The following is a 24,803-nucleotide window of genomic DNA, read 5'->3' on the forward strand; positions in this document are numbered from 1 at the left end:
TTTGTTTGTTGTTGTTTAAATATAATATATTACAAATAATTAAGTATTAATGACTAATAATTCATAGCTTGGCATATCTAGAAAATGTATTTTACATAAACCCACTGTATTAAAAAAAGTCCAGTTAATTACTTTTCAAAAAGAAATGTTGAAATGTGAATTACAGTAATACATTTTGTTGTTTTGTTTTACCTTGTTTCACAGCTTGTTATGCAATATTTTAAAACATTCTTAAATATGTAATATTTATGTCCCCTTGGAAGAAACCACTGACCCGTCTCTACCAATGTTCACTCAGTTTGTTTTATTTTCTTTATTTATTTGTCCATTGATTTTTAGTATCTAAGTTTCAATAGTCTTCCTTTTCTTTTTTTTACACTTTCTCAAATAAATATTTTTGAGGGGATCATATTATGCATTAAAAAAAAAATGTCACAATAATATTGATAGTCATCCAGGAACTGCTTTATTTTATTCAGTTAATTACTTTAGGGAAATACAGTTGTATTAATACAGAACATCCTACTTCAGATTCCACCTCATGTTTATTCATACCACTGTATGTTTCATTTAAATTTTCACATAGTAAGTCCTGCGATTCATTTATACCAACTGACACATGGGGCTAGTAAATCTTCTTTATATAAATCTGATTAAATAAATTTTTGGGAGAATAGCAGAACTTTGCCTGTATTCTTATGTTACAGGTATATTAAAATATACTGTACGTTATATTAAAATGATTCCATGTAAATGATATAAATACTTTAGTGTTTATGTTTGTGTTAGTTACAACAACACACAGAATATTAATTGGGTGAGTAAAAACCGTTTCTTCAATAATTTCGATATTTTACCACAAGTGAACAAAAAAAAAGCAGCGGAAGTCTCATAAATAAGCGATTGTTTCGCATAATGTAAATGTTATATTGTAATTTTAGCATTTTAGCCTTACAAAGTCATTCACATAAATATTAAGATTCACATGGTCATGCACATTTTGAAACAGTAAAACTGAGGTTTCAGTGTGGAAAAATACTGCAAAATGGAAAATGCTGGCTTTGTATCATTTATGTATTGACTTCTCAACTTCATAATGTATCGATGTTATCTTATAATCCTGGAAACTCCACTTAAACTAATTCAACTGGCCAATTATGCCCCAAGAATAAGGAATGCCACAGAAACTGGACACCAATGCATGTTTCTGTTTGTGTTCATGAGATTTTTGAGTGGTGTTATCCATCTTCATAATATATACGAAATACATATTTGCATGGCATAATAAAACATTCATATTAAACCTATTGTACTTGAAGCTTGTGTTACTAAATCTTCACTTTAAACTAAGCTATATAAAACATATATGACTGTAGTGAAAGCTCCTTGGTCCACGGTGAGCACTCGGATTGGGTTTCTTTAGTGAAGGATGGCCAGCAGCAGACGCTTGAAATCTCCGCCGCATTCCGAACTGATGGCGTCTTTAAGAGACACGTCATATTTCTCCAGGTACATGTCTTTAATGGTCTCCAGATCAATCTATTCAAACAGAAGAGTGTCCGTTACAGGCTGTTTTATAAGACGGTCTAGCCTGACCTCTGTGTAACAACAGAACAGTATTCACCATGCAGTATACAACATACATCAAACTAAATATCAGGGTCTATGGAGGATATATGCGTAATATTCCATGATTCAATGCGTTCAACCTTTCATTTCCAATTTGAAAACTGAACCAAAAGTGCACAACAATTCAAAAGTACAGTATGGTTTATTATTTACATTAGATTTTTTGACAGATATTTTGATAAGTTGTATTATACCTCTGAGCGACACATAATGATGCGGATGAGAGTGTCTTCGTCAGTTCCAGCGCCTTTCATCGCGGCATTCAGCTTCCGGGCAAAGTAAAGCTGAGGGTTCTTTGCACACCTCACTATGGGTTCGATGGGAAGAGTTAACCAGTGAGCGAGCGAGCGAGCGCTATAGCGTTACTATACAAATAATCAAAACTGGGACCTCTAAATATTAGAAACTCTAATATTTTACCAAGGCATTTTGGCTTTGTTCACAATGCACCCAATCTGTGTTTGTATACAGTAATGACTTGAAGGAACAGTTCACCCCAAAAAAAAGGAAAATATGCTGCAAAACCAGGCCATTCAAGACGTAGATGAGTTTGACTCTTCATCAACAGATTAAAGGAATTTAGCATTGCAGTGAACGGGTGCCGTCAGAATGAGAGTCCAATGATACCAAAATAATCCACACAACTTCAATCCATCAATTAATGCCTGTGTGTTTTTAATAAACAAATCCATCATGATGCGTTTAGCTTCAAACTATTGAATCTGGCTAAAATATGAGAACTCCATCCATAATATTACTTTCTCCAGTGAAAAGGTGCTCTAGTCTGCATCAGGAAGAAAATACAGTACCAGTACAGTACATACCAAGAGAAAACACTCCAAAACATTTCTAAACAAATATGTTGTTGGATGGACTATTTCACTGTAGGAAGCATCAGTATGGATGATAGACTGGTATTTTTTGCCTGAAGTAACAGTTTTAAACTGCCCCTATTATGGATTTTAAAAAAATGATCTTTCATGCAGTGTGTAACACAGCTCTAAGTGAATGAAAACATCCTGCCAAGTTTGAAATCTGAAAGTGAACGGTGTATAAAGTTATTGTCTCTTAAAAGAAAGAGTCGACTACGAATCATTGAAACGAGTCGTTTCTAAAACGAATCCCAAGCCGTTTCATGTTGACGTCAACATGAAACATTAACATATTTCCCGCACACTTGTTGATCTTTTCGAGTTGGTTTGAATGAAAATGCTAATTCATTCTTTTCCACTAAATAGCAGCTTCCCCAGTAACGCTGTACAGAAAGCAGCACTGCCTCACAAACGCTGCTTTATCAGGCATTGTGAAATGCAAATGAGACCAATCAGACCAATCACCGCAGATTAGCATCACGCAAAGGTGGGGTTTGGAAAAATTAATCGTTTGGGAGTCGTTGAGCTAATAATTGTAAAAATAAATGCATATTATAAGACAATGAAAGTGTTTTTTGACCTTGCATGCATGTCAAATCTGTTGTTGAGGACTCCCAAACCAAAATATACAACTTTTATATTTATAACTGACTGTAGTGGTGTGGATTATTTGTGGGTTATTGCTATGTTTTTATCAGCTGTTTGGACTCTCATTCTGGCGGCACCCATTCACTGCAGAGGATCTATTGGTGAACAAATCTGTATCTACGTCTTGGAAGGCCTGAGGGTGAACTGGTCTTAATGTAAATGGACACCACCGTACCATCATAGTTTTTCATTTACTTTACATAGATGCCATGTCATTTCTTTGTTGTTCATACTACAATAATAATATTAATAATAATAGTTGCATATGAAAAAAAAAGAAAAAAGAAAAAAAAAAAACACCTGTTTTTGGACAAAGCCTGTGTTTAATACAAACCGAGTGCAGTGTAGCAGTCCTTCAGAGTTCCGGAGGTTTCCTTATCGATTGCATCCAGAATCTCTGTTCCAGAAATCTGTTGGAGAACAAGGTGAAAAACAATTTAAAAGTAATCCAGAGCTGTTACACATGAACTAACACAACGTATTATACATATCGTACATAAGTTACTGTCTTAAGCTCTAAGAACCGAACGAACTCACGGCTTCATAAGCTTTGAATGTGGCCTGCAGTTGGAAGTAGTTCCTAGTGGCCAGGATGAAGCTGAAAGTTGACTCATCTGTGCCAAAGCTGCCCTCTCCAGCCTGACAGAGAATTAAAACATCTGGAATTGAACTTGGTATGTGACTAAATATTAATAGCATTATTTTGCCATTGAATATTCCAGAGTGATCTCAATAATTCACAGGTATTTGTACGTCCTAGCACACATCTTTGTTTGTTTAGAAAGACTCATAATTAACTGATATCAGAGAACCATGGACATGCAAATGTCCTGAAACATTAATACCGTACTAACATTAATTATACACCACTGTTCAAAACATTGGGGTCAGTAAGATATATATAATGTCCATAAAGAGTGCATTAAACTTATCAAACATGATAGTACAAAAATTAAAGTTACAAGATTTCTATTCTATTTATTAACCTTTCATTAAAAAATAAAAAATGAAATTATTGTTCAAAACTCAATCAGTCATTACCGTTTTAGCAAAAATACAAGCAGCACATCCTATTTGACTTTGATAATATAATTTCTTTTGAGTAGCAAATTAACATATTAGACTGATTTCTAATCGATCACATGACACTGAAGACAAGAGTAACATATGAATGTTGCCAACACGGAAATAAATACCATTTTAAAACATATTAAAATAGAAAACAGGTATTTTAAATTATTTATAAAATAATTAAAATAATAATATTTGAGATGTTCCAGACATGTGTGCTTCCAGATGTGTACTAAAACCGAGGTTCCTACTTCAAACAGTGAGACGGCATCTTGCTCTGCCAGTGCTTCATCCACCTCGTAGCTCTCGTCTCTGTTGCCCTACAAGAGAGAAAGTATTGACGCCCTTGAAATCCAATCTGAGTCACGTCACTGAATCCTGCTCCTACTTATCTAATGAAAGCTCCATTGCTCTGTAGGGACAGCAGGGAGAGGGAGGAGCACTAAACACAGGCCTACAGTGAGCGCTTTACGTCGCTCAGGAATGCAGAGTGGTCATTTTGTAAGACCTAAGCAACCATTTTGATTTCGAATGAAGCGGATTTACCTCGAGAAGCAATGTTAGAAGTCTCCTAACATCCCCACTGGTGTCTGCTTCAATGTCTGCCTCCAAATCCCTGTCATGCACTGTAGACAACAACATACAGGTGATCCTTACCAAACCTAGTTTGCTTTATTTGATAAAGCAATAGATAAACTGTTCAAACTGTTGTGATCACATAACGGAACTGACGTTGTTATGTGGTTGTATTTACACAACTATGATGATTTTCACTTCTGAGAACCCCAAGAATGTGAAAAGTGTCTGTATTCTGGTCCCTAGATAAGCCTAATAGATTTTATTTTATTTTTCACGCAAAATATTGTCTCTTTACTACGACAGCATTTTAGTACCACGTTGAAAAAATAAAATCTAAGATTACGAGATTAAAGTTGTAATATTTCGAGAATAAAGTCGAAATATTATGAGAATAAAGTCGTAATATTACGAGAAAAAAAGTAAAAAAATTACGAGAATAAAGTCAAAATATTACGAGAATAAAGTCTAAATATTTCGAGAATAAAGTCGTAATAGGCCTACTACGAGAATAAAGTCATAATATTATGTGAATAAAGTCGAAAAATTACGATAATAAAGTCGAAAAATTACGATAATAAAGTCGAAATATTACGAGAATAAAATCAAAATGTTACGAGATTAAAGTCGAAATATTTCGAGAATAAAGTTGAAATGTTTCGAGAATAAAGTCGTCATAGGCCGACTACGAGAATAAAGTCGTAATATTACGACTTTATTCTCGTAATATTACGACTTTATTCTCGTAGTCGGCCTATTACGACTTTACAAATAAAGTAAAAAAAATTACGATAATAAAGTCGAAATATTACGAGAATAAAATCTAAGTGTTACGAGATTAAAATCAAAATATTTCGAGAATAAAGTCGTAATACTATGAGAATAAAGTCAAAATATTTAGAGAATAAAGTCATAATACTATGAGAATAAAGTCGAAATATTTAGAGAATAAAGTCGAAATATTTAGAGTATAAAGTCGTAATACTACGAGAATAAAGTCAAAATATTTAGAGAATAAAGTCGTAATACTACGAGAACAAAGTCAAAATATTTAGAGAATAAAGTCGAAATATTTTGAGAATAAAGTCGTAATACTACGAGAATAAAGTCGAAATATTACGAGAATAAAATCAAAATTTTACGAGATTAAAGTCGAAATATTTCGAGAATAAAGTCGAAATGTTTCGAGAATAAAGTCGTAATAGGCCGACTACGAGAATAAAGTCGTAATATTACGAGAATAAAGTCGAAAAATTACGATAATAAAGTCGAAATATTACGAGAATAAAATTTAAATGTTACGAGATTAAAGTCGAAATATTTCGAGAATAAATTCGTAATACTACAAGAATAAAGTCAAAATATTTAGAGAATAAAGTCGAAATATTTAGAGTATAAAGTCGTAATACTATGAGAATAAAGTCGAAATATTACGAGAATAAAGTCGTAATACTATGAAAATAAAGTCAAAATATTTCTAGAATAAAGTCGTAATACTACGAGAATAAAGTCGAAATATTATGAGATTTAAGTCAACTTTATTATCTAAATATTACGACTTTCATTTTTTTTTTACTGAAGTATAGCAAGTGTAGGAAAAGACACAAAGTCTCATGGCATGCAGATGAAGGAAATAAATGAATAAATAAATACCTACATAAATACACACAAAAAGCCCAGACCCCAACAGCCTACAATTGTTAATTAACTATTTCAACTAGTTAACTCCTTTAAAATATAAAACAAATTAAGTAAGTGAATTATTAATGCTAATAATAATTATTATTAAATAATGCATTAAATACCTTTAATTAGTTTTAGATATAATTTTAAAAAGTCAAATACTTTTAAACATGGCTTTAAAAAGAACATACACATTTTAAACTACAACACGATGTACAGATCTATTTTGACATAGTTTTGTCAGATGTTTTGTTGTGTTTGTTTCTATGGTTATCCCTGTTAATCATAGCAATTTCAGGAGTGATTCACGGAACAATTCATGAATTCTCAGCAGTACACGTGGACGAAGGTCCTCTTAGCAGTATGAAACCACTAGACTTTGTCTTCAAATTATAAATGAAGTAAAGAAATTGAGCAGAGAGGGCTCCCTTTATAGAGCTCACTCAAGTGAAAACTTGCAATAAATGAATCTAATTTTGAATAGCTTAGTTATATCGAGTCTACGCTTTTATTGTCTGAATACAAAAAAATACATAAAAAAGAATAAATTAAAATTATATCCCAGATATATTTGCTTAGTTAGGTGAACATTTTATTTTATTTTATTTTATTTTATTTTATTTTATTTTATTTTATTTTATTTTATTTTGTTTTGTTTTGTTTTGTTTTGTTTTGTTTTGTTTTGTTTTGTTTTGTTTTGTTTTGTTTTGTTTCACAATAAGTTGATCTTCATTTTGGTGGCCATAGGCAAAGCATTATGCATTTCGTGCATAAATTCAAATGGACAAAATAAAGTGTTACTAATGACAATTTTAAGACAGTATAGTTGAGACAATTTTTCAGCTTGGCAGTGTTTAAAGTATATTGGTATATTGGTAAGTCATTCTTACCATGCATGTAGGTCTCTTTGTAAGTGGCAATATCCTGTTAGAAAACAAAAAGTAGTAAATGATTCATTTCATGGACAAACATTTGCCCCAGCTTTGGGAAAGGTGACACACACAGGAACTTGCAGAGCAGACAGATGGACATACAGCATTGGTAGAAGTGCACAGAATCTCCACCAGGACATCCTCGTCTGTGCCAGCGCCCTTCATGGCCTTCCTGAGCTCTTTGACATCAAACACGTGAGGAGGGTCCAGCATGGCAACAATGGCATTCTCAAAATTACCAGTCAGCTCACTCTTCAAAACCTCCACCAGCTCCTTCAGAGAAAACACAAATCTGTGAAGGCATGCTCTTTATTCTTTAAAACGATTTCAGAGTACTCACGTCATCATATTTGTCAAAGTACGCTTCCTTGATCTCCAGTCTCTGAGCTGCACTTCGATTGGCTAGGATGTCTATGATGGCTTGCTCATCAGTTCCTTGAAAATGAAATAGAATGACCACAAACATATCCTCTAGTGATGAAAATATCCAGTAAATAGCAGACTTACTATAACTGCATCTAAAACTGTAATTGTACGGTATATTCATTTAATTAACATACTGAACGCTAATTAAAATGTAAGACTAACTTAAGCATCTCACCTAAACCTTTGCAGGCTTTGCGAATGGCCTTTATGTCAGCAACTACATCAAAGTCTTCATAAGGAACAACAGTTGGCTGTCAAATAAAACCGAGGAGAATCATTTCCAATGTTCATTTAGTTTGATCATGTTCACAGTCAAATACATAATTAAGTAACACAAGCCCAGATCTCTAAATTCATGTTTTAGTATTCAACAGTTGTGAGTTTGACCTTGCCTTAACACTCACAGTCATTATGATTAGTTGAGGTAACAGTATTAAATATTGACCATAATATCGAACTTAATATAACAAGTCATATTTCAATTACTCCTGCTGTAGCAAATATTTAAATGTCACTGTTTATTATTACATAAAAATTTTAGAAAGCATTTTCTTGCCGCTGTGTATTGATTAGTTGAAATGAGTTAAATCCTATTTATTTAAATATATATAAGTATTATTATATATTTTTTTCCTAATGTTGCAATGGTCCCAAAACACACCCATGGTAAAATATTTTATGGCAACATCTAGGGCTTCTTAGTTAAATTCAGTCTGATCAGATTTTGGTCATCGGATTGTATCAAATCTTAAAAATGGCTTGTTCAAAAAACAAAAGTAAAAAAAACAAATATATATATATATATATATATATATGTTCTTCTGATCCCTGCAGAAGGATGGATTTTAGGAACAAAAATGTAATAAAATTGTAAAACTGGTCCAAAAAATGCAAAATTTGTAACACATAATATATCCAAAAATACCCGAACAGCTGTCAATTTCAAACTAAAATATTATTTAAATTTGTTGTATTTTTAAATCACTGATTGTAAACTAAATTGGCACAATCGTCACAGATGGTCAGAAGTATTTATTTGTGTAAATGCAATGCAAAACTAGAATGCAAAAAATTATATATATATATTTTTTTTCACCAGGTCATGGCACTAGTAATCCAGATTTGGAAATCTAAAAAAGTTTTTATCTGGATAAGTGTGATCCAATCCAATTTTGCTTTGAAAAACTGGCCCAAAAGTAAGATGGTGTTACCTGATCCTCGATAGCAAAACATGGGATTTCCAAATCCAGATCATTCTGATCCATATTAAACTTTCTGAACAACTGGCCCCGGTAACTTATGTTAACTTTATACAAAGATATACGTTCAAAGACATCAAAATACTACTCCAACTACGACTAATCCCACCCGTACTAATAAATAAAACACTAAAATTGTATTTATTAATTTCTACGGCGAAATCTGCATTGAGCGTCACTCTTTTTTGTGAATAAAGAGGTTTATTGTCATACTAGAGCACCCAGTCTCCCCCATATGAACAAAAGGCTGTGTGAGGAATGCAGGAGGAAGCGCCCAGCCCTGTCCAAACACACTGTGATCCTGATGGAGGCCCTGCATCAGGACTAAATGAAAGTGAGTTTGTCCCAGTCTCCTCCCAATGCGCTTCCTCTGACTCCTAACGGGAAACTGATACTCCCATCAGATACAATCAAAATCGCTGTAATAACTATTCGAAAAGTATACAAACAAAAGGATTTTTAACATTCAGCCTGGAAAGCTCAGAAAAGAAGCACGGGACGCATATAACGGCATCACATTCAGAGTTCACGCGATATAAGCGCTGCGTTTGCCGAAAGCAGCTTGGAGGCGGAAAACGTGAGGAATCTTAACTGTCTTTATTATTTTCCCTCTATATCCATCTTTATTTCTTTTTTTTTTTTAAAACCGCTTATGCGACGTGTCAGACCAAACGCAGAATGTTGAAGTAACGTTAACAGTTAGCTATGTTTCTCTGACGTAGACGTATCACGTATGTAAGGTGCGTTTTAACAGAAAAAAACTAAAAACTAAACATGTAATGAAATACTCACTTGGCAGTTTCCCATGGTGAGAGTTTCTGGTGTTTGATGACCAATGATCTGACCGCTGTCCGAGCTGCAGGCCACACGCGCAAGAGTTTCTGTAAGTGACGTCAGCACGCAGGGAAATAACGGGATGGCTTTACGTTCTCACGAGAGCCTGACAGCACCAAAGCTTTGGACATCTGCATTTTGAAAAACCATTATAACCATCTATACATTATTATACATAACTTCTACATATATTATAGGATAACTATTAATTCTGCAATTCTAACGTGTTTTTTTAAGCAGTAAGAAAATAGTTTGAAAAGCATCTCAAAACAACAACACTGACCAAAAGACTTATATATATATATATATATATATATATATATATATATATATATATATATATATATACATATATATATATATATATATATATATATATATATATATACATATATATATATATATACATATATATATATATATATATATATATATATATATATATATATATATATATATATATATATATATATATATATATATATAACCACATATATGAAAAACTGTTAGAAAATCACATTATTCAATTTGCAAATATCACAACTGATTAGGGGACGCACAATAATCTATTTCATTTATTTAGCACCTGTAAAACGAGAAATGGCGCCCTCTACTGTGTTTTGTCTTTGAATCAAATCAGCAACATTTCAATTCATTTCAACGACACATTTAAAAGCAATACTTGTGTATTTATTTAATTAATTTTTTTATTATTATTATTATTTTTTAGACGAACTTAACAAATCAATGCTTATGTAAAGTGTAGAACAGTATTAATAACAAATCTGACAAGAAGAGAGATATTAATCTCTTGGATCAATTTAGATTATACACAACTTGATAAAACACTCAAAGCTTTTAATCTGAATACGGTTTACATCATATTTGTTTTGAAGATATATAAGTTAAATATCCATTATTTTTTTGTTGAATGATTAAGTTTAATATACTAGCAGTTATTATTATTTAAACAATTATTTATTATGATTATTAGCTCTTGAAATTTTTTTTTTAACTAATTAAAGATTGGGAGTTATTTAAAAAATGCAGTATAATTAAATATAACATGCAATATAATAGAGGTTACACATAGCATTTTGTTACTTATGTTTGAACTCAATAATGAAATGTTCTATGTGTGGCTTATGTCACACTGCTTGGTCAAAGAGTGCACAAGTTGATGTGTCTTAACAGGTTTGCATAATTCACAGTTACACTGGCAGTGTTGTGGTAATGTATTATAAGATGCGCAAGTGACATAAACAGATTATTTGTTTTTTACAAGTAACTAGAAAAGTAATACATTTTAAATTTTCAAGAAACAAATATCTGGGTTAGATTTTCAAATAAGGACTGCAAATGTTTTACCATTTCACTGACACCTCTCCTGTCCCTACACTTCCTTCCGCCTGAGGCTTAACACCTTCCTGCTGAGGATCCTGCGAGACCTGCTGCAAGCTCCCCTGACTTGCATGATGTGGTTTGTGTCTTGGGTTGAACAGTCGCATGTCCAACTGTGCATGCTGGTCTTTGTGGTAGCCACTGCCCTTTTTACTTCCAATTTAGCGATCAGTATCATTCCAAGTTGCATTCTCCACTAGGTATTGAGTGCCAGCTTCTTTTCCTTAATCGCATCTTGCACTTCTTTGTTACACCACCATATTTGCTTGACAATGAATATTGTTCCTCCCACAGTTTCTGCTGCCCGAAGTATCTGTTCCACGGCTTTGTACCACATAATCTCCACTGTTTGATCACAATTCACCAATAAATTGGCCAGAGTAGATGTCGGTTTGTTCTTGTGCTTGTTGGATTTCCCACGCTTAATCTTTTTGGGCCAGTTATTGGCCTCTTTGTCGATTGCAGGAGGTCTGTTGGAATGTCTAGGGATGCTATCATATTGGGTCACTCTGGACCATCCAGTAGTCAATGTGAATCTCGTGGCTACCACTACTGTAGGTGACCAGCTGTTTTGGTCATTTCTTGAAATTCATATTAGTCACGGCTAGGTTGTGGGCTTTACAACAGTCCAGGAAATGGTATCTGTTGTCAATTAAGCATGCTAAGCACTGTACATATCCTTGCTTTTCTGAAACAATGTGTCCATTCATTTAATCCTAAATTTGTAGTGAGTTTTTCCTTGCCACGGTGCCTTTGGCTTGCTCACTGGGGGTACTAGGGCAATTTAATACCGCCTTGAGGTTCTTATCACAGCGACACCAGCAGGTAAAGTTACAGTCTGTCTTGCTTCCCCTGAGACCATTTAGTTTTAACAGACCCTATGAAGCATGCATGAGTTTGGAGGAGGGTGATTGAGAATAAATGGGGTAAAGTCATGTGAGAGGAGGCAATTCCTTCATTGTTATATGATTGGATAGTGCTTAGGTTCGGCTGTGATTGGTTCATCAAGATACAAGTGGTCTTCTAACTTAAGTTGGATTGTATGTATTAAAAAACACAGAACAATGACTATATTCCAGTAGAATTGTATGTCAGAAGTTAAATTACACAAATTTTAATTTAAGTTAAAATTAGGAAATACACAAACACAAATTTTTGGGTCCTGTCTCGACTACATTTACATTTATTAATTTGGCAGAAGCTAGTTCAACTGGATAAGGGAGAGCTTAAGACTTGTGAAAGTATAGAGGAATTTTTTTTTTCTTTCCCCTTTTTTTTCCACCTGAAAAGCGCAGGGAAGTTCAATTAATGTCATTAACAGTCTTCATCACGTTTTAGTTGCTCTCTTTTCCACTAGATGTCAGTAGGCTACACCACAAAAATAGTAAAAGGTTTCGAGCAGAATTGATGGATTCTGTGCTGGGTTAAGTGTACAATTTCCAGATTCATCATATAAAAAAAGACACGTTCATTAAAAAGGCAAACTCATATGCACATTTATTTGCATATGAACTGCTGTATACTTGTATTACAATAAATGTGTCAAAAATCAGAGCTAATGATCGTTAACACAATCCCTTATGGAAAATGAGTTTGTGACAGTTCTGCCTTTTTCAAATAAAAAACATTAAAGAATATGAAGGCGTTTTACATGTTTGCAGGACCAGTGGGTTACCTACAACCATAAAAAAATTAAATTAAATAAATTACTCAATTATATACTGATAAAAAATAAATAAATAAATAAACACTAGGTAATAATATTTTATTCAAAATTCTAAACATACATGTATCTCTTGCTGTTTTCAGCACACTGTCCTTTTTCTGTAGAATACTAATAACAAAAGTACTTGTCTTACCCTTTCTGCAGAATATAGCATGTGTACAGAATGTGTGTATAAATGCATATGCCAATAACCAGGTGACCACATTTTTTTCCAACTTTGATGATTGGTAAAAGTTTTTAAACAACATGTATTTAATGAACCCAAATCTTTATAGCTCCGCCCTCTTTATAAGCTCCAGCTCCTCCTCCAAAATATACCAAGTGCTTGCATGAAAAAATACAAACAAAAACTATGTGTGCATGTGCGTGTGTGTGTGTATATATATATATATATATATATATATTTCAAGATTCAAGATTAACCAATGGGGTGTTGATTCATTACATTATAAAGCTGTTCCCACCAAATCAGTTTATTTAACATAAAAAGCTGTCTTGTTTACTTCTCAAGGGTAAAGCGTTCAGCACAGAGCTCCTTAAACGACAGCAAGCCAAATTCATTTACCATCATTTATCCACACTGTGAGTGAATATGTGTATGTAATATTTATTTTTCTACATAGTAGTTTAGGTGCACACTGTGCAGTATTCACTTAGTCAAAGGAGAGTTTTCCATTCTGAGAATACCCTGTGTGTGTGTGTGTGTGGCGTGGGTGGAATCGTGGAGTTGTAGCGTTGGTGCTGACAGCCAGGCGCAGAGGAATCTCTCATGGAAATGATCCTCAGTTTAGAGAGGGCCTTTAATTGGGTGAATATGTCATAAGGGCTCACAGTTAATCATAGCAAATAGAGAAACAGAGGACGGTTTAGAGGAAGTTTGTGTTGTTTGGGAAACAGTGAAGAATGTGGGCTGAGGTAGGTGGGTTTTTAGCAACGTGTAGCATATGTAATTGGTGGATGAATTTTGTAGATAACTAAATGTTTCTCACTTATGACGGAAGCTTTTGAAACCATTATTCTTCAGTGCCTCTTAGATGATATATATATATATATATGTATATATATGATAATATATATATAGATGATATATATATATATATATAGGACAGACCAGAAGTTTGGACACACCTTCTCATTCAAAGAGTTTTCTTTATTTTCATGACTATGAAAATTGCAGAGTCACACTGAAGGCATCAAGGGCTATTTGACCAAGAAGGAGAGTGATGGGGTGCTGCGCCAGATGACCTGGCCTCCACAGTCAACAACGGACCTGAACCCAATCGAGATGGTTTAGGAGTGAGCTGGACTGCAGACAGAAGGCAAAAGGGCCAACAAGTGCTAAGCATCTCTCGGGGAACTCCTTCAAGACTGTTGGAAGACCATTTCAGGTGACTACCTCTTGAAGCTCATCAAGAGAATGCCAAGAGTGTGCAAAGCAGTAATCAAAGCAAAAGGTGGCTACTTTGAAGAACCTAGAATATGACATATTTTCAGTTGTTTCACACTTTTTTGTTATGTATATAATTCCATATATAATTCCACATGTGTTAATTCATAGTTTTGATGCATTCAGTGTGAATCTACAATTGTCATAGTCATGAAAATAAAGAAAACTCTTTGAATGAGAAGGTGTGTCCAAACTTTTGGTCTGTACTGTATATATATATATATATATATATATATATATATATATATATATATATATATATATATATATATACATTAGCACTGTAAGCCTGTACAGTAAATAGTGACTCACTTAGCTGGAGTTTACATTAAGAAGAATGATGAAAATTACTAAGGCATAATTGGTGTGCAATACATCTAATGGTAAACATACGAGCCCTTGAAGCTTCTGGCTTAGCAAAGCAAAAAAGCTGAGTTTCTCTCTTGGTGACCACACTGGGCACAGTGAGTTTTGTATGGGTGTTGATGTGTGTGGTGATGAGCTGCAGGTGCAAGTGAACAGTAATCAGGGGAGAGTGAGTGCTGTGTTTGGGAATGTGTGTCTTTGACATCAAAATGAAAAAGAATGAGTTTCTTCATCAGAACAGATTTGGAGAAATGTAGCACTACATCACTTGCTAACCAACGGACCCTTTGCAGTGAACGGGTGCCGTCAGAATGAGAGTCCAAACACCTGATAAAACATCACAATAATCCACAAGTCATCCACATGACTCCAATCCATCAGTTAAAGCAGGGACTGGGAACCTTTCAGTCATGAAGTGCCATTTTTAATTTGTATGGTTAATCATTATGCCATAGGTTGCCAACCCCTGAATAAACATCTTGTGATCAAGCAAAAGTCTGTGTGTTCATAAAAAAAAACAAATCCATCATTAAGGTGTTTTAACTTTAAACCGTCGCTTCCAGACAAAATACAAATCAATAATCACTAATTCCTTCCACCAGTGAAAAGGTCCATCCCCTGTTGTCCTTTCATATTAAAATGCATGGACATTTTTTATTTAAAACTGTTTTACACTGTTTTCACTTATAAACAGTGCTTGATCTGTGCATATTTCTGTCCTGATTTAGATGAGATGACTTCTACAGTGGAAAAAGCAATATTGTGGATAGTGGACTATTTTAGCCAGAAGGAACAGTTTAAAGATTGAATACAAACATGCAGAAGAGTGCAAATGATGTAATGTTAAATATGTCCTGATTAAAGGGATAGCTCACCCAAAAATGAAAATTCTGTCATTAATTACTAGACATTACCCTTATGCCGTTCTAAATCTGAAAGACCTTCGTTCAACTTCGTAACTCAAATTAAGATAATTTTGCTGAAATCCGAGAGCTTGGTGACCTGCCATTGACACCAATTTAACTACCACATTCAAGGCCCAGAAAGGTAGTAAGGACATCGTTAAAATAGTCCATGTGACATCAGTGGTTCAACCTTAATTTTATGAAGCTACAATAATACTTTTATATAACATTTTAATAACCACTTTATTCAAAAAAATCCTCTTTTCTGTGTCAGTCTTTGAAGTGTGTTCACAAAAGTACCACAGCGCATGTGTATGGTGCTGCTAATGCAGGAGATTTGAGTGAACTATTCTTTAAAATTATTTATTTACAGTAGTTATAATGCATAGCTACTGAAAGGCAGTTAATGGTGAAACAAACCAGCTGAAGCTAACCAGTGAAACCCTGACCCGCTGAGTACACATGACTAGTTTACTGACAGACAGTTGGTTAGTTGACTAGTTGGTTATGCAGTTAAATGCTACCTAAAAGTTGGAAGCTTGGCTCATGAATTTTAATTAGGTTCTGTGGCTGGGCACTCGAGGTACGTCAGCACGACCTAATTCATATTCATGACCTTAGCCTTGTAGGATTTGTCACATCGCCTCCGGAACACCTTGATGAGTCATGAATTGTCCCATTACAAATGCGTGGCCCGCTGTATGCTGCCTAGGGGAATGAAAAACGCGTGTGGGTGTCTTGCGCTGGATTTATCTTCTGAACACAGCCAGAGCTAGCAGGGATTTAGCTATACCCCTGAGCTCTGTGGGCATTAGACCACCCACTGTGACGGTCAAAAAGAAATTCTAAGGCTCTTCCTGATATTTTATGCAGATAGAACATCAAAACATTTCAATAGTTGGAATGTACAATACCTTGATTTTATAGAATTTTTTTAAAACCACTAGCAACATACATTTCTGGATAAGAAGAAGACAGAAGCTTAATGAAATATCACGTGTGAAAGATTCTTTCTTTCTTTTGTTCTTTCTTTCTTTCTAGAAAGTATTTTGAAAAATGTAAAACATGAAAGGTTTTGCGATAGATAGATAGATAGATAGATAGATAGATAGATAGATATATAGATAGATAGATAGATAGATAGATAGATAGATAGATAGATAGATAGATAGATAGATAGATAGATAGATAGATAGATTAGCAAAATTAGATCAAAATTAGCAAAATGTATCTAATGAGCAAGTACATCATAAATTAATCTACCAAGCCGTCTTCTTATCTTATCCCAAATCACTACTGTACATTTATAATAAGTGATTATTTTTGGACTATTGTAGCCTGTTTGGGTCGTATGAGCTGCGGAGTAACACACACCTAAGTGAATTGCCATAGACATAGACTTGGAGAAGTAGTTCCGGTTAGATTGTTCTTCCGCGGGATGCGTGCAGTTCTGTTTATTAACCGCTAGAGCGCCAACATTTGCACAGTGTTGCTTTAATTAAAGTGTTACTGAAACATTTTTGTAAAAAAATTAAAGACACTAGATTTTAATTACATCTTCTCAAGAAGGATTTTTTTTTTTTTTGAACATTCTCAACTCATGCTGGTGAACATGTGCCTAAGGTTTCATGAAGTTTGAGTGCTGCTACATTAAAGCAAAAGGTAAGCATTCCAAATACTAAATAATTCATCTTCACAAGTGGTTTGGGCATAAGGATGTGAGTAATTCACAAGACAGAATCAAACCTGTATCTGCTACTCAAGCTTTCCAGAACATTGTGCTAATTACTAGGTCACAGTTCTAATTTCCACATGTTTCAATTTAATATAGAAAATAAGAGGCTACTCATAATGTATGACATGTATGAAATATATGAAATTACCCCTGCAGTCACAGATGTGATATGTGATAGCAAATCTGAAACAACATTCTTCTCCATTTGTGCCAGTGTAGAGAGCGGACAGTCTCACTGTATTGATTGGCTGTTCTTTCCACTGACAGAGTGCTCTTGAAAAGTGAAATCAATGCAAAAGGGATTTGTTTATACTCTTTTAGTATGCTTTTACCTTACATTACAGCTCATCAGGACTCACAATCCAAAGAGTTAACAGCGCTCTAGGTCATTAAACCTTTAGTACTGAAGTATGGTTGAAGCTTGGGTTGTAGAATTTGCAGGAAGGTGAGAAAAAATTGCAACAGAAACCAAATAGGCTTATGTTTGGTCACCCAACTTCCCTCAGTATTATATAATTATTCACTGATAAAGTATCTGTAGTATCATTGATAGTGTTTTTACTGAGGAAAATGCCTAGGAACATTCCTACATTGTCTTCATACAGCAGGGTTGCCAGGTCTGCATTACAAAACCACCCTAATTAACCATTTGCAAAGAGCTTGTTTGACATCGATTCTGACCAATAATAATGCCGAATCCACCATTTTGTCCGACAAACAAATCAGACAGGAGAGTATAAACTTTGGTGAAATAAAAAAAAAAAGCATTCTGATATTCGTTGATGTTTATTTTGTGCTTCAAGTAAATATGAAAAGACGATCGGTTCATGTGTGCCGCTTGAACTGAGGCACTAAGACATTCTGTCACAACAGATTAAAGAGCCTAAAAAGCCTGTATACATTTTTTTTATTTCTTACAAAATAACAAAGTTTGAAGACTGAGATTGTTACATACCAGAAATAACCTGCTCTGTCTTGTCTGTCGGGATGTTGTCAGTTTTGCATAACAAAAATAATGTTTGAACCATATCCCCTACCCTGCCTTTAAAGGATTAGTTCATCACAAAATTTAAATTCTGTCATTATTTATTATTAATTAACCTCATGCTGTTTCAAACCCATGAAAACTTGGTTCATCTACAGAACACATTTTTAATTAAATTCAAATAATTTCTGTCCCTCCATTGTAATGATGGCAAAATTTTCAATTTGGGTGAAATTAACCCATTAAGTGTTATTTCACACACCAAAGGCAACCCAGAACAACTTGTCAACACCTGGCAACCATCCACAACAATCTAGCATTGTGGAAGAATTTTACTGCAGCAAGCATCACTCACATATTCTTCTGAAAATCTAGTGGAAGAACTGGAATCAAGTATTCACATCACATTTGTACAATAGTTGACTGGACTGATCTTCAGCAGCTTGGCTATTGACAGAAATTTGAGGAAAAACCTGATATCGTCTTATCCACTTTCCCCATACAGAACAACAATTGATCTCTGTCAGAAAGACTACAGCATCTCCATAAAAGCTTTTCAGGAGCTGAGCCAAACATTCAGATGAATATCCTGAAGTGGTAACAATAAAGGCTTCCTTTAAGTTTAAAGTAAACAAACCTTGGAGAGAACTAAGACGGCCAGGATACAAATTTACTTTGAGAATAGGCCATGACCACTTAGCTGGAGCCTTTGTGGGGAGATCAGTCATTATTATTAATGAAAGCAAAAATGCTGACAATGTAAAACCAGCCAAGAGATTTTTGCAAATGCAACATATTGAACCGGTGAAGAATCAATTATCAGGGCTCTTTGTGGAACCGTTTTAGGTTTCATCAGTGTCCTGCTCCTAAAAACTGTGAGAAATGGTTTAATACTAACTAAAAAATGACAAGGTCAGATCTGATTGGCTGGTTGTCAAGTACCACTGTTAAGGCACAAAAGGATTTTTTTTTATTGCTGAAAACAAACTTCTGTTTCAAATTTCCATAGAGAAACAGGCCAGAATAACACCAGTATATACTAGACCATTGTGAAAAGCAATAAAAGATACAAGTAAAGTTTTCATTTAAGTTTCTTTTATCCCTTCATTTTGATTTAATTCAGTCAACACAGAATTGCGTTTTGTAGAAATATTTATTGCAGAGGAGGTATTTTTTATGTACATGCTATCACAATATTACACAATATAAATCTACCAAATATCTCCATATGTGTATGCTATAAGCTTGTCATAGAGCGTTTAATATAACAAGCACATAATACAGTGGGTAGGGTACAGTTTCACTCACTATACAACTTGTAACAGTCCAATAAAGATCAAAGATTCTTTTTTAAGTTCTATCAAGGGCAGTGAAACACCAGTCTTACTAATTTCTCATTATCATGCAGAAGCAATGAGAGTTAGAGCTAAGACAATACCGCGTTAAGTAGTAGGAGTGTCCCCCCAAGCTGTGACATTTGGGGGACACGCGTAGGGCCCAAGTAAACGAGCTAAATAACCAAAATCAAGTCATAAATAGATAAATAATCACTTCGGTAAACTCCAAAAACTGAACTAAACATTGCACTAAGACAATGTAATAGGCAAGGTTACCATTAACATTAACAGGTCATGGGTTGAGTGCTTACATCATTCTACATAGAGATCAACTGAGGACCTGCAGATGGGTAAAACTCGTAAACTAGAGGGACGCATTACGATACAACAACCATTCCCAGAAACATTCTCTATGTAACAAAGTTGGTCAATTTTACACATCCATCTAGGCATCTAGAGTATGAGATAACCAGACAGTTAAGGAGCAGTTGAACTACAGGTTGCTGAAAGTTCCCTTTAGTGTGCCTAAAAATCTATGAGCACATATTTTGATGAGAATAGTTGAAATTTGGGCTTAGAAATTCTGGCAGATTACATAAATCAGGGAAAGTTGTGATTCTCTCTTGGTTACCGCTTTGTAGTCAATATTACTTGGGTCATTCCTACTTGGCAAGACATTTTATATACCATTTACCAGAGCATATTTCTGAAAGTCTTTTGAAAGAAAGTATATATATAAAAAAAAATTAAAATAAAAAATACTGCCGAACAGGAATGACCAATGTAAATATTAGCATGGAAAGATAATCTTAGTTTTATAAGTTAAATTGTGACCAGAAGTCATTGATAAATTTACCCCACAATGGGACGTCATTTGATTTCACACAATGCCAAGAATGATATATTTAGGGAAATTTTTTAACCTCTTTGGTAGCTATAACATATATACATGGCAAAACCATTTATTCTGTATTCTTGCTAATTCATATTGTGCACATACAAAACACAAGAATCTGTCAATACATTTAAAAACCATTTAGCTACTGTAAGTTTGGGTCAAAATAGTTTGCGATCGCAATATGTCAACATTTATACAAACATTTCATAACTAGGCATCAACCTGTACAACAGTTCATGCCTCATGTGTTGTGACACCATTACCTTGACATCATTACAGATTACCAATGACCATGTGCTGAAAAGGCATACAAGATATGTTAAAATTCCAACAGTAATTTAGATACATGGTTGAATTCACATCAGCGATCACTGGGTATGTTTCGATAGAACTCAATAAATTTAAAAAAATAAATAAATGCGGTAAGAGGAAGATTTTATTTGTGAACTGATGTAATCATCATAAAATGTTAAAGGATACCAGATACATATGAAGGAAATTGAGGCTTGGGTTAGAATTTGATAAGAGATAGACTGGAATTTGATTTCATGTATTGTCATGAGTGTTCTAATTGTAAAAGACAAAAAGGAAAGACATTAGAGGCGGAAATCTTAATGATTGTGCCCTACGCTGAGATAAATAATATCTATGGTCCCATGAACTAAGTAGTGGACTTTTTTTTCATAGCATTTACAATTTTGCAACATTTCTAATATATAAACTAAACTTCATTTCTTTTCAAAAATAAGATGCTGATTTCAATAAGTTTTTGTAACGTGGGTTATGACAAAGGTTTCATATCTCCCAATACAAAGTAAGACTGGTAAGGGACTATTTAAATAGGCACATTCAGGATAATATATCAGCAAATTTGGAAGCATTGGAAATGTTAAATTTTTTCTAGCGTTTTAGATAACTAAAAATGTTGCAGATGTGCACATATGATCGCAGAATGGCATAAAACAGCTAGGCCAAACAACAAACAAGGGCAAATATGAATGGAGTTCTGTCCAGTTTACATCTGTGTCTCTAAGCCTGTTCTTTACTAAAGTGCTATAGGCTAATTTTCTAGCAGCCGCATGAATTCGGCTCACTGTACAAATGTTGTGTCTCTATTATGTTGTTGAGGTTTGAGTTCTTAGATTTATTGGATTTTACCTCTATCTTTGGCAAATATTCATTTTTATTTAAACCAGATAATAATGTGTAAAACAAATGAAAACAAGGAAATGGATCAGGCTTACTCCATGACACTTCATGCATGGTCCACACCTTCCTATGTAACAAGAACTTGTACAATCTTTTGTGGAAGCCACAGTCAAGGAGAGGCTACAGATGCAGCTGTTATGACAGTTCAAATGTTAATGAGGATACATGTGTTGAGCATAGGCATCTTGTTTACATTGCACATAAAGAGTTGCATAATTGTAAACTACTATTTCTATTTAAAGGTTCAACCAATAGTTTAAAATCTGGAATGCCTGGTGAGTTTTTGCAATTATTTTTTTGTGTGTGTGTGTTTTTCCCTTGTATTCCAAATAATAATAGTAATAATTATAAAAACAAAATACACACAAAGGGAAAACAAAAGATTGAAGAGAAAGGCAGCTTGTGCAACGTTAATTTTCTTCTCCAAATCACCATAAATTCTATTAGAGTTTTCATTCCATGGTGTATTTATGAAAGAAAAAGCACAAATAATGAGGACTAACTAATGGTTCTCTCAGGTAAAGTGTCATGCCTTTTTTGTTGATCCTTGGTTATCAAAGTCCCAGGGGCAGACATCTGACATTTTAACACCACTAGTAACTCTGCCTTTGGAATTGGAACTTTTCTGTTTGCCAGAGGATGAACTGGTGCTCCGGTTGCCTTCTTTACTAGTTGCAGCATCTTCAAAATCCCAAGGGCATACTTCTGATTGCTTGCTTTTTCCTAATGCAACATTTGGGCTTTTTTGTTTTTCCATTGAGACAATTTCTTGACTACTATCAGCATCCCATGGACAAACCTCAGCCAGTTTAGACTGGCTAACAGGTCTTTCTTTCATTTTTCCAGAGGTTAACTTGTCTTTTGCATTTGATTTAATTTTGTCTTCATCAGGACCCTTTGCATTCTCTCTTTCCATCTCTGATATTCTGACAGGAGAAGTTCCCTTCTTTATAGCATGGGTCTCCTTTGTTTTAGAAACCTGAGAAGAACAAGGGTTTATTTCAGAGATGGGACCTGACACAGTCTCAAAGTCCCATGGACACACTTCTGCTTTAAATGGTGGCTGTAGTGTACTGCCTGTGGATTTAGTAGGCTCTGAGAAAATGCTCTTTGCTTTACCCTCTGTGGGCATTGTACCCTTGCCCTTGACTTCAGAGGGCGAATAGCTTATTTTCCCTTTGATCTCAGTTGGTGTGGTGTCCTTTCTTGGTCTGCTCTGATCAGGGGAGCAATCCCCTGGAGTGTCCTTTGGATTGCTTAACACTTCCTCAAAGTCCCATGGACAAACATCAGCTTTTAGAACCTTGGCAATCTCTCCAGAAGCATGGGGTTTGGACATGGCAGGCTTACTACATGAGTGAGGCTTTGGCCCCACTGCCTGACCATGGTCCTCATTTCCTTCCTCCCACGGACATATGTCTGCTCTGTCAGCAGCTTTCTGAGTTGGACGCTTGGACATGGAGGGTGACTGCTCTGTGCCTTTCTGCTTTTGCTGTTGTGACTTTGTCGCCTTGTTGCTACTTCCATGGACTGTGGTGGTCTGCTCAGGGGCAATAGACACATGTTTCTGGACCTTGTTTTCGTAGGGAGTTGGCAAGTCCTCCACTTCCCATGGGCACACCTCTGAGAGGTCATACAGGTCTTTCCCCTTGGCTGTTTCTGAGCAAATTGAGGGCTGGCTTCCGCTCATCTGTTGCTTCATTATACCAGTTTTGGCAGCTGTCTGCTTGTACTCCACTGACTGACTGACAATCATCTTTGGATAACCCTCCTTTTCTTCAGATTCTGTTGGGGTCTTGGCATCCTTGTTCTTTTGATTAGCCTTCTTTGTTGGATCCTCCGCTGCTTGGGCCTTTCCTGTTAGACCAAGAGTTTTCCCTTTGGCACTGGCAATGACGCTTAGAGATTTCTGCAGCATGGATGTTCTAGGGTGAATAGGTTTCTTATCAGCTGTCAGGTTGTGAGCGCTGGCTGACTTACACACCAAGGGAACAGACTCGGTTGACTCACTGGCTGCATCAATCTTCTCTGAGGACTTTTTAACCAACTTCTTGCCCATTAGGGTTTCAAGAAGGGAGCCTTCTGTGTTTGTAACTTCCATCTTGTCAGTTACTGAACTGCTGGAATCCTCACTGTGGTCCCGAACATGGTCATAACTGCTGTGGGACTTTTTGAGGGAGAAAACTTTGCTCTTCAAAGATTCATCTTTGGCAGGTTTAAGAGAGTGTGAAGGGTCGAAAGGGTTCTTTCTCAAGACACAGATGCTGTTGCGGTTACTTCCATGTTCACCCAGGTCCTTGTCCTCACGGCTACATTGGCGGCCCATTGTCTCTGGAATCTCAGTGATGCGGCGCATGAGGGAGCGACCTAGGCCCTTTTTGGAGCTGCGTTTCTTCTGCAGGTGAGGATTGTTGGCCAGCATCTTTTTCCTCTTATAAATCTCCAGCTGGGAGTAGAGTTTCTTCAGCTCTTCCTGTGGATTTTAAGACAAAATGGGCCATTAACTCACAACATATGCCTAGATGTAGAAGCAAAAAAATTTAATGATTCTAGTTACAGTGAAGCACACGCTCTATTGCACAGAAAGCATGCAGAACTAGTCATTATATGCAACTACAGACAGTGGCTCAAAGACGTAAGACCAAACCAACATGCTGTTTTACACTAATTAGAGACAGGACAGTCTGGGACAGTGTCAAATACGAAAATTTCATGTTTTATTGTTAGGTCCGAAAGAGCCTCAGAAGAACATCAAAGCATTTCATACAGCTGTGTCTTGAAGTCATCAACGACAGTTATACCAAGAGCAGAACTTTATCCCATTAGCAAAATGCCCTTTCTATGAACACAATTTGAGTCTTTGG

The 24,803-nt window shown here is 35.1% G+C and overlaps 2 protein-coding genes across 3 annotated transcripts in view; both read right to left on the reverse strand.

The window, feature by feature from the left end:
• Positions 1-443: 443 nt before the first annotated feature.
• On the reverse strand, positions 444-10,027 carry anxa13 (annexin A13). Its single transcript, XM_059524345.1, has 11 exons — positions 9,889-10,027; positions 8,013-8,088; positions 7,752-7,846; positions 7,514-7,684; positions 7,370-7,403; positions 4,767-4,846; positions 4,472-4,540; positions 3,687-3,788; positions 3,484-3,559; positions 1,824-1,936; positions 444-1,539 (listed from the first exon to the last, which is right to left on the reverse strand). The coding sequence occupies exons 1-11, from the start codon at positions 9,901-9,903 to the stop codon at positions 1,420-1,422; spliced, it is 951 nt and encodes a 316-aa protein (XP_059380328.1). The 5' UTR covers positions 9,904-10,027; the 3' UTR covers positions 444-1,419.
• Positions 10,028-19,629: 9,602 nt separating this feature from the next.
• gpr158a (G protein-coupled receptor 158a) overlaps positions 19,630-24,803 on the reverse strand; it is a 126,229-nt gene continuing 121,055 nt past the window's right edge. For both annotated transcript variants that reach the window (XM_059524347.1, XM_059524346.1), the window contains one exon: positions 19,630-24,412. In XM_059524347.1, the coding sequence (XP_059380330.1) occupies positions 22,466-24,412 (1,947 nt within the window). In that variant the 3' untranslated portion in view covers positions 19,630-22,465. The remainder of the gene's footprint in view (positions 24,413-24,803) is intronic.

Source organism: Carassius carassius, chromosome 35, assembly GCF_963082965.1.
Source record: "Carassius carassius chromosome 35, fCarCar2.1, whole genome shotgun sequence".
Classification (NCBI taxonomy): domain Eukaryota; kingdom Metazoa; phylum Chordata; class Actinopteri; order Cypriniformes; family Cyprinidae; genus Carassius; species Carassius carassius.